We start from the raw sequence: 11,542 nt of genomic DNA on the forward strand, positions 1-11,542 counted from the left end.
TCTTTTTTTAACTGCTCCCAACAGTTCTCATTCCAGCCTCCTCATTTTTCACAGCCAACAACAACTTGTGCCATTCTCTGCCACAGACCACAGTTGGAAACCCTTACCCTTTCGGCTTTCGCGCTGTACACAAGATAGGACTTTCGGTTCATTCTCATTGTATAATTATCAAGAAGAATCCTTGTACACCCATGGGCCTGAGAATGGAACATAATGATCTATATTTTCATGCTATTCACTGAACTAAATCCACTGAAATTTTGTCAGCCTTCAGTACTTGTATTCATAAGAATGGAACATAATGATCAGAATCCATAGGAAAGTAACCAAGATAAAAGTTAAACAGATATGAGAATCGCCAATTTGTATTTTTCTTTCACTATATACATACACATCAAATACAATATGTAAACAGAAGACAGAAAGTTGACTACCTGACTGATACAACAGTGAAAAACCTTATAGTACAACACGGCTAGGTTTGATGCTCTACACGAGTATTCCTACATCTCGTACAAAAATAGCGTCAGCAAATTATTTTGCTTCGACAGTATGAATGTTTACTGTACAGATCAATGGTAATGATTAAGCTTCTCACTGTCATACGGCGTTAAGGAGTGGAGTTTCTTCTTCCTTTGGAATATTTGTAGGAGCTGCCAGCACCTTTACTCGAAAGGCAGCCTGTGAAAAAGATTTGTATTTAGACAAGGATTATGTATAGTCGCAACAGATATAAGACAGAAGAACAACTGAATAACCAAATTGACTTATTATCACCTTCTGGTCAGAACCAAACTCAATTACGTCGGACGGACGGAATCTTGAAGGGAAATTTGGAGGCACGCGATAACGCCTTCCCTCAATACTGCACAGATTATAAAGTTAAAAATGTTTGACATTTTCTTAACAGGAGAATAGTAATGTTACGTCCTTTATCAACTCACTCTGTGATCCAGGTGCCGTGTTCACTCCGCAAATCAGTAATATAGAAAAACCCATCCTTGCAGCTTATACGAGCATGCATACTGGATACCTGTGATGATAAAAATTTAGTCAATGAAACATTTGCCAAAAAGAACGTCAGTCAGTAAGGCAGGTACAAGGATACTTTTTTGTAGTATGCCCACTCACCTGAGGTGAAGGTATTGTTATGGAAGATCCTGCAAAGTTGGGATGTGAAGTATTCCTGCCATACACAGATAAAATCTCATGTTTAAATGGTTAATCAATAAATCTGGTGCATGAGATATACCAGATGTCATCAGTCTAGTTCATGCACATACCCGATAACACATGGCGTGTTTTCATCTCTACTCAAATGTATAGGTTGTGCAGAACCATCAAGGTTATCGTCTGATGGGAAAAGAAACCACCTACAACATAAATTCGTATAATAGTCAAGATATGGGTAAATTAGGAGAAATAGTGATTCTGGTACTAAGTTATGGCAGATATACATACTCTCCACTTAGGGCACGCTCCAGCGCATCATCATCTTGAAACCATCTTCGTAGATTATCATTTGCCTTGATAAAATACAGTGTAAAAAGATCAGCTTTTTAGGAAGAGTAACCCAAGACTTCTTAATAACTAAAGCCAATAGCAAGCATATGTGCAATAACTAGAATATCGAACCATAAATATTCGAACCACATACTTTGTCTGAGAGGCGGCAGGCTAGAGACCTTCCTTTGAGTTTTTCACTGTAACGGACAAGAAGTATGATTACAAACGATAACATGTACTCTTATAAACCGAATGCAATTTCCTTAAGAAACAAGTGTGCTAATTTTACTTATAATCTTACTCTTCAGATGAAAAAAACTATGTTTTCATTGGGAGTAATACGAAGGTCTCCTCTGGGTATCAAACATGTACAGATCTACAAGATAATATTAATACCTGTTACCACCCAAGACCCAGCTTAGCATTAGAGGCATGCCTATGTCAATAAAAAATCTCCCACCGACTCTTCCTGGGTGTGGTATCCTGAACTTCGTTATAAACTGCAAACACGTGATTAAGCAATTATGAAGACTACACAAACATGACCATATTAGACCCTCTATTTTATTTTTGTAACTTGTCAATTCATACCGACAGTGGCCCAAGTCCTACACCCAGGTATGGTTTATAAGTGGACGCCATTATTGCAGCCATTCTTGCCATTCCATAAATAATTGCAACACGTAGTCTTCTTTCTTTCTCATATCTGAAACATAAAAACAACAAGGTAAAGCACAATCAAGGATGTAGCGGAAGGCAAAGATTGGAATATATGAAGATGGATTATCATGATAGTAAATTAGATTCCACGATTTGGAAATCTGATTTTCCTTCAAGTGTGTTGATAGAAGGATAGTAAATTACCGCTTCAAAGCAGAAAAAACATCAACAGGGCTTCCGGAATCTACACTTTCTTTCCATGCTTTGTCAAGCTCTACAGCAAGTTGGTAACTATCCTATAAGAATAAGTTCAAATCAGCATAGTGAGATACACGTAGCATGGGCATTAGGATAGTTTCCAAACCAGAGGATATAACTTTTTTAATTCTGCAAGTGTTTTAGTAAGGCGTACCTCAATAGCCATGCATCCACCTTGACCCAAGTTAGGCTGCATAGCATGAACAGAATCTCCAAGCAAGGTAACACGACCCTTTCCCCATGTAAAAATAGGAAGGCGATCAAATATGTCACGACGAAGAATGGCCTCTTCATCTGTGGCATTTAGCAAGTCGACAACATTATCACACCAACTCCCAAATATCTTAAGCAAACGCTCCTTTTTAGCTGCATAAAGATCCCACAGGCACCATTAGAAACTGATGAACAACTAATGTGTGGCAAGTAAGAAAGATCATTTAGCATTTTGGTGACGATACGAAGGGTTAGTTTGACATGGCTCAGATAACTCTTTGTTTTTGAATAACTGAAAAAACACTGCTTTAAGGATTGCAGGTATACATTTTTTCTACCCAACTACTCGACAGATCATCAGAAAATAAACCTATGAAAACATTAAATGAAAGATCCCACGGGTAAAGAGAAGCCTTAACCGCTATAAAATGTCCACCAATCTCCCTTAGACAATAGAACCTACAATGGCCTAGTTAAGCTCCAACAATGAAGCAAGAAGGAGCTCCTAAGGATGACTACGGTTGTAAGACCCAGTCCTCACTGGCCAGTCAATTTCTTTCCTTTCTCTGACTTAGTTTGATCTCTGATTGCAAATGAATACGTAGTTTTTGCTTCAGATTCTTGCATCAGTATCACTGTCTCATGAGTAGTCATGACGGTCAAAAGGTATGCTAACAAGATCAAAGAATCTATGAAACTAATATGAAATATAAAAACAAGACCTACCATTTGGAGCATCAGTTCCACCAGCTGGCTCATTATAAAATGCATACCACTGCATCTTCCCACCACCCACATCCGAAGACACAAAGTATTGTTTGTGACCCAAAAATACTCGGTACCTTCAAAAGAGAAATTTGGATTTTAGAGCCATTAGATCATACAAACGCAAGAATTTATCGTACATTATGGGAAGGTACTCATATACCTAGCAAGCAGAACAGAAAAACATACCCAACACTTTCAATATCTGCAGGAACAAAATCGCAAATTCCTGTATAACATGTATAACCGGAGTATTGTGCTTCCTTAGGCCCAAACAAATTCTTCCTCACCTATCCATGAGAATCATGAAGATCTTCTTTAACACATTGGGATCACATCCATATGCTTTTCTTTTCGGAAATGAAAGGAAAGTTTGCAGATATTATACCTTTGACCCAATACCATCAGCTCCAACCAGAAGATCACCTTCATAACGCTGTCCATTCTCAAGTACTGCAGTAACCTGTGAGTGATGACAAGTATAAAGGTCTTAATGAAACAGGATAGACATATAAGCACAGACCACCTTTAGCTTATGAATCGAATTACTAAAACAAACATTAGACTAAAACTCAAAGAAGGCTTATGTTGTTGCACTACCTTGTTACCATCATCCTCAAAATCAACAACATTGCTTTCATTAATAATTGAATCCGGTCCAACTGCCTTCGCCAAAATTTGTTGCAAAGTCATTCGACTAATAACCCTTGTGACTGGAAGCCCTCGTTGCACCGCAGGTGTAAACGTATCAAACTTGATATACCTGAAAATCAGATCAAGTAGGAAATAAATATGATATAAAAATTGGATCTTTACTCGAGGCAGACGAAATACACGTTATCGGACAGCAGATTAACGTATAATTAAGCAAACCTTTCAAGATTAACCATCCAATTTCAGTTAAAAATGAATAATCAAATAGTCTAGTGAACTCTAACAATATACTCCTTCATTGCAATCAAAACTGAAAATGAAACCCATGATTAGTAAACTTACCAGGAACCAGAAATCCCATCAACCAATCCATTAATTCTTTGGCCAGTAATACAGCCAACTTTCATAATTTCTTCAGCGACATCAAGATCAATAGCTTCTAAAGCAGCTAATGCATTACTCTGTATCTGAATTGGACCTCTATATTGACCTTCACCTCTTATAGCACTCACATCTCTTTCAAATACTAAAACACTAAATCCTTTCCTCAGAGCAGCTAAAGCTAAAACTAATCCACCAATTCCACCACCAGCAATTAAAATCTTAAGCTTCTTTTTGGACTGATCAATCCCACTATCACTATTAACAGCTTCTTTATTAGGAGCTGCTACTACTGCAACTGGTGTAAGTGGTTTTCTCTTCTTGGTTTCAATGGGTTTGCTTCTAAATAAGTAATTATGGTGCAGACATGGTGAAATTTCTTCTGAGAAAGCTCTTGATGTTTGTTTTGGAAGATGGGTTCTTGAAAATATTGTCACTGATGGATTATTTGTACTGTAAATTACTGTTGAAGACATTTTTAGTAACTTCAGCTGAAGAAGAAGAAGAAATGAAAGCCCAAAGTAGTAGTCTTTAACTACTGATTATTGTTGGCTTTGCATACTGAAGAGAGCAAGAGAGTGGGAATTTTAAGATGGGGGAAATCGGTGGCTGTTTGAGTAGTGGTGGGGTATGAAAGAATTGCAGCCAATCCGTGGATGCTATTTTGATCCCGTGTTGAGTTGAAGTAAAGACATGTGGCTTTCCTTCGTTCTTGCATAATTTTATTGTTATTACCATGATGATGATGATGAAAAATAAAATCTTTAAGTTAGAGGTGTGTATGGTTTGTGTCCGAGACTCTGAATATTCTTTAGAAAAAATGATGTCCACTTATAAAGTTAAGATATTTTGAGTGTAATTTTCTGTCGATTGACAGGAGTTCAAACTTAAAACATGAACTCAAGGGATCGGAAGACTTCACAGAAATTTCAATTTCGCCGAAACCGTTGGTGCTATTCAGCACTTGTGTTGACCTAGCGAGTGACTGCACTATTACCACAGTTTTTGTTTTTAGTTAAGGGCTTCGGGGAAGTATCAAAGTCATTTGACTAACTCAACTTGAAAACGGGCTTGCAAAAGTTTAGGGTTGTCTAAGACTAGTAAATTGAAGGATCTTAGATAACTTATACAATGTGAGATTAATCTCAACAAGAAGGCTATCGATCTGCCTCTACAACTGGCAGAAGACGAATATGAGGTCCAAACTAAAATATAGAAGAAGAGTTTACCTTAGCCCAATGAGACAAGTATGAATTATATTGTTACAAATATGAGGTTAGAAGATAAATTTTCAAGCTACTAGACAAGAACTGAAGAAAGAAATGTCGTTAAAAGAGCATCCATCGTTGATCATCATCAAAGACTCCTGCTGAAAATTGGTCGATCAATTCTTAACATCACTCTCAATAATTAATTGAGTAAGTTTGAGTTTCAACACTTTCTTCAAAACAACCCAAATAGCATGCGTCTCTGCATCAGAAAGAGAGACATCAAACACCATTGTTGAGCAAAATGAGGCTTCACTTGCATGGTCTCTCATAATGTATCCTGCAACATTTTCCAAGGAGATAACATTAATGGCACCATCGGTATTGCTCTTGGTCCATCCAAGTGGTGGAGGAATCCATTTACCATAACTAACCACAACAAGATTAATATTGATGAGAATGGTGGTTCTCCTCGATACTATCATGGCTCTAGCCTTACCAATGATAACCACGTTTGTTTCTTTCTTACAAATAACAAGTTATTTCAACTACTTCAGATGGACCAAAGTATAAGAGCAAACAAACATTTGGAGTCTTTAGGCAGATGGAAAACATGGCCAACAATCCGGAAACAAAACCAGTCCAACATGGGCTAATCGGAGAAATGCATAGTAAGAATGTTAAAGGGAGAAAGAAACTAAACATGACTAACAAACGGAAAAATTAAAAGATCATGCATAATAGATTCTGTTAAAGAACTGCTTGATCGAACTAGCAAGTTTTGTTATCTCAAGCTTGTTGTTAATGTTAGTTGCACAAAATTATATCTTGATTTCTAGTCTATTAAAGACAAATCTCGGAATAGGATTAGAGTATGGTAGTTAAGTATCAAACATTACTGAATAACCCTAAAATATTGAAGATTGAATATCAAACGAAGACATTTGGAGAATTTTATCGACAAAGAGGTTTGTGAAGACTACTCACAACATTGCCATTCTATCTAGATAAGGCTATGTCGTATGAATTCTAGTAGACTTAATATTTCAAAGAAGAAGTTTCGAGCCAAGCTTGTCCTGTTAAACATCTCGAAATATGATTCAAGCAATGGATGTTCATACCCTGAGTCCACATTCAATGGTTCTAAAAAATCTTCTTTTGATGTTCGAAACATTCTCATTTGCTATAGATAGAATATCATTGCCTATGCAATTTCCAAATGATCCATTTGAAACAAAATAGTTATTGAACAATAAATTGTTTCAAACTAAGATTTCTAATGACCTATGAACATCCATTGGTTGAATCATATTTCGATATGTTTAACAAGACAAGCTTGACCCGGAACTTCTTCTTTGCAATATTAAATATACTAGAACTTATACGACATAGTTTCATTGTTAATATCCAAAAATCGCTCCCAGGTAAAACAATATACTGTTAAAGTACTTTCTTTAGGTTCGAAAATCAAAATCGTACAAAACGAGCCTAAACCAAGAAGTTGGTTGTTCACGTTTTTCTTCGATTACAAAGAGAGAAAATGGGTTGATCTTAGGGGAGGGAAAGCAAAGAAAGTTGAGGAAATCAGTGGTGATTTAATTAGATGTGAGGTTATTGAACTATCAAAGAAGAAGAGATTGGGAATGATAAGCTTGTTCTGTCTTCTGAATAGACAAAGTTGTTTATTTATAACTGTAGGGAACACTCATTATTTCCTCGTAAGTGGTGGAGGAGAAATGGAGAAATGGGAATAGTGGAGATAATGGTATGGTTACGCCAGAAGTTTCTGGAAACCCGTAAACCATCACTCCATTACTTAGCCACTTCCTGTAACTGCTTACCACTACTTGTAACTTCCTTATCATGGGATGTTTCCATGTCGCACGTTGCTATAAACCACCATACCAATGCCCATAAATAATTCCCCCGTGTAACATATTTTGATTTCTCGTAGGAATTAGTAGATTTATGGATTTATTTCTAGTCTTGTCTAGATTGTCACGATACTTGACTGAGTAATAGACTAAGCTAGCCAGTCGGCGTAGCTTGAAGAGACAACTCGATCCAAGGGTATGTGTGACCAACGAGTTTTCCATAAGATGGCATTGTAAATAACTAACCATAATAATACACCAAGATATACATACCAAGATAATGAATAGTCTTATGCGAGACCTAGTTGATATCTAAACGAGTCGGTGTGTACATGGGTGCTTATGAAGTTTTTGGTTACGTTGGTTCATGATCGTGGCCACGAACTTTGGTGGGACAAATCATGACCATGGACATAGCTTGACCTGGAAACTAGGTAATCACGGCCATGGACATAGTAGGTCGAGAAATAATAGGGACATGACTAGCTAGGCTAGGCTAGGCCGGCTAGCAAGGAAACCGTGGCTAGTTAGGGGCCTGGACAACGCAAGGAGGCCATGGTTGAGAGGTAAGGTAGCCAGCTAGGCTGGTAGCCGTCCCAGACCGAACCGATAGACAGAGAGGCCATAACTGGTAGATAAGGAGGTCGTGGTCTGGCTATCTAATTGGCTAGCTAGAAGGCAAGGAGGTCGTAGCCATATAGATAGTCTAAGCCGAGACATGGCTAGGCCGGAAGGCAAGGAGGCCGTGGCCATGGATAGGATAGTTCTGAAGACAAGGAGGTCGTGACCATATGGATAAGCCAAAGACATGTCCAGGTCAACAGATAAGATAGCCGTGGCCAATGGCCATGCTAGGGGCAAAGAGGCCGTTGTCGTGATTAGACCAGGATTGGACGGCTAACAAGGAGACCGTGGCCATGGTTATCCATGCTAATAGACAAGGAGGTCATGGAAAGGCCTGAAGACAGGGAGGCCGTGGCCATGGTTAGCCAGGCCTGAAGACAGGTAGGCGTGGCCAGGCTAGGTCAGGCCTGAAGACAGAGAGGTCGTGGCCTGGCCTGAAGATATGAAGGCCGTGGACATGGTTAGACAGGCCTGAAGATAGGGAGGCCGTGGCCTGAGAGGCAAGGTGTCCGTCTAGGTTAGGCTTAGAGCAAGGTATCCGTGGACTGTTAGCTAGTTGGCTAGCTAGGAAGTTGGTGGCCATGACCTGGATAGCTAGGAAATTGGTGGTCGTGGCTAGGTTATGAGACCCAACCAGATTAGCCTGGCTATGGAGTGCCGCCATGTTGGCATTGGCACTTCGTTTGCAGCATACAGAACATATTCGAGGAATTCAACCGTGGAAGTTTTGCGACTCGAAGTAATATTCCAATTATTATGCTCTGGTAACTCAGAAAAGCGTAGCAGCTTATTCTGAATATCTATAATTGCAGCATCAGTGTAGACTGATAAATACATGACAATTCATATGGTCGTGCATAAAATAATGAGAGTTCAGCTGGGTGAAGCTATAAAATCTTGCATGCATATTGAAGGCCAGTATGACCATTAATAGGATACCCATTCTCAATTCTCTTGTGGAATATGATGTAGAAGTACGAATCTATAGTTCCGATGTCGGGTCAGGAATTTATACATATTTATAAATATATATATATATATATATATATATAATACCGAGAGTTAGGCTGGGTGAAGCTCTAGTACATACATAATTATAGATATGTCTCTGGTGTAGGTTCAAAGGTGGTTTTTACAAGTTTTGCCCCTGTCAAAAAACCACCATCTACATTAAGTCCCCTGCTTAGCGCATAACAGTAATGTTTCGTGGTATGCACTAGATGGTGACATTGACAGTACGGATGATTGGAAATTCATAAGACAAATAGTGAATACTTATCTTTATTTCGATGTCATAAAGGATATGTCTTCATAGACTGGTTAGGAAACCCTCTTTGATAATAGCCGCGACCAAGTTGGAGAAGGTATAACCGTTTGTTCGAACTAAGACATTGACTGGCCGTGTACGCGAGTAAAGATGTCCACGACCACGAGCTTTGGCAGGAATTGAAAATTGCTTATGCTTCTGAAACATATGGTTTGTTTTCTGTGGGATTTTCTCGGTAAGTAAAGAGATTTTTGAATGATTTGCAAAGGTATTTTGAAAAGGGAATAATACTTTGCTTGGCTAATAAATAGAAATCCTAAGTATGAATGCAAAATATTGCAAACATTTTGGAGGATTTACAAAGGTTGCAGAAAACATGGAAATATTATAAAGCGATGATAGAATGTTTAAGCGCCGAATAGTTCGATCCACTTGCCATGTATGACTGATAGACACATTTTTGTGTCTGAATTGTCCTCAGTATCTCTATTGCTAGTGCTTGATTTTGTACTTATTATAGTGTTTTTATGTTTGTGTAGGTGTTTTTGGAGAAACACACTTGTGTGGAAAAAGTTGCTCAAAAAGTGCTATTTGGACCCCCGGAGAAAAGTACTAAATGCACCCTCATTTTGGATAAAGGGCACCCCAGGACACCCCCAAAGGCAGCGGCTATCGGCACCCCTACTCTGGATAAGGGGCAACCCTTTCTTCCCCACGGTTTGAACATTTTTTGCGGGAAATAATGACCAACAAAAGAACAAATTTCTGGTTCGATATTTGGGATGATTTAGCGAGACTCAATGGCTGGGTCTGCAGGGGAAGACTTGATTGGGCTTATCAGGCTTGGTAAATGCCTTTGGTTCGGTTGAATTTGGTTAGATAAAACGAGAGAAGGAAACAGAGTGCCACGATTTATAGTTAGTCCATTCCGAGTTCTATGTGTGTGATCGAGAGATTTTATTGTGTCTGCTGCATGTTATACCACTTCTGGATGATGACTCAACGTGTTGGCTGTCTTATGTCACGAGAAAACAGCATGTGGAGTTAAATCTGGGAAGAAAATATTCCCGAGAATATTTTTCTTCAAAGCCGAGTAAAGGAAGATTATATGCAGTTATGATGGGAGATTTGGGCGCAGTGAGGTTATATAAGTCGTTGAGGGTCAGTAGAGGCGGGGACGGAGAGTTTAGGAGAGTCTAGAAGACCACAGTGCAAAGAAAAATCGAGTTGCAGAGCTACCATTATTGCTGCTGCGTAGCTGAAGAACACGAAGAACAGATCAACCAAGACAGTCATTTATCAATAGTGTTAACGAGACAGAGGTGTGGGTCTTAAAAGCTACAGTAACAACGACAGTTTCCTTTTATCGTTCTCCATACAGTGTTTTGCAACAATTAAAAACGTTGCAAACACCCGATTTTCATCATTTTCTCTCTATTTCATCTTTGTAAACAATTTTTGAAGCAATGAACAAATATTTTGAGCGTGTTTACACAATGATGAGCTAAACCCATCCCCTGGGGCGAAGGAGGAAGCTATTTCACCAATGAACAATGGTAATCTCTAATTTATGCAATTATTATATGATTATTTGCTTAGATAAATAAATTGATAAAATGGTTTTTGTTAAACAATTGTCATTTCAATTGATGGAGCATGCTATCCTAGGGTTTTGATGTCCCATAATTTCGATCTACAATTGTTATTTCTAAAAAATCAACTATTGCAATATTAAGAATCAATTTGAATGCATGATTTGCATGATTATAATTAGAGAATATAAATCACTTTGGTATTGTTAAATAGTGGATTCCATAGCCCCAGTCTTCTCCATATTTTTCATATCACTTTTATTTAAGTTTGCTATACTTTTAGTCTTAAAATTAAATCTAAAATCTATTGCTTTCACAAGTCTCAACGAACCTATTTCTATAACAACTCAATTGAAAATCACATCAATTTTTGGCGCCGTCGACGCGGACTTGTCTTTAGGCTAGAGTTTTTAGATTTTTTTTTTAGGTTTTTATTTGTTCTTCCTTACGTTTTTGGGTTTTTGTCCTTTACTTACAGATTTTGGAATTTGGAGCGAAAGAAAAATTTGCCAAAGCTTTTGGTGAATACTTAAATATTTG

At 38.2% G+C, this 11,542-nt stretch overlaps 1 protein-coding gene across 1 annotated transcript; it reads right to left on the minus strand.

The window, feature by feature from the left end:
* Nucleotides 1–315: 315 nt before the first annotated feature.
* LOC113346654 (zeaxanthin epoxidase, chloroplastic-like) lies at nucleotides 316–5,005 on the minus strand. Its single transcript, XM_026590134.1, has 16 exons — nucleotides 4,399–5,005; nucleotides 4,003–4,165; nucleotides 3,791–3,865; nucleotides 3,592–3,692; nucleotides 3,364–3,479; nucleotides 2,579–2,790; nucleotides 2,371–2,462; nucleotides 2,098–2,212; nucleotides 1,903–2,006; nucleotides 1,658–1,703; nucleotides 1,462–1,526; nucleotides 1,284–1,373; nucleotides 1,132–1,186; nucleotides 945–1,033; nucleotides 778–865; nucleotides 316–681 (listed from the first exon to the last, which is right to left on the minus strand). The coding sequence occupies exons 1-16, from the start codon at nucleotides 4,911–4,913 to the stop codon at nucleotides 601–603; spliced, it is 2,007 nt and encodes a 668-aa protein (XP_026445919.1). The 5' UTR covers nucleotides 4,914–5,005; the 3' UTR covers nucleotides 316–600.
* Nucleotides 5,006–11,542: the final 6,537 nt, after the last annotated feature.

This window comes from Papaver somniferum, chromosome 2 (genome assembly GCF_003573695.1).
Source record: "Papaver somniferum cultivar HN1 chromosome 2, ASM357369v1, whole genome shotgun sequence".
In the NCBI taxonomy this organism is placed as follows: domain Eukaryota; kingdom Viridiplantae; phylum Streptophyta; class Magnoliopsida; order Ranunculales; family Papaveraceae; genus Papaver; species Papaver somniferum.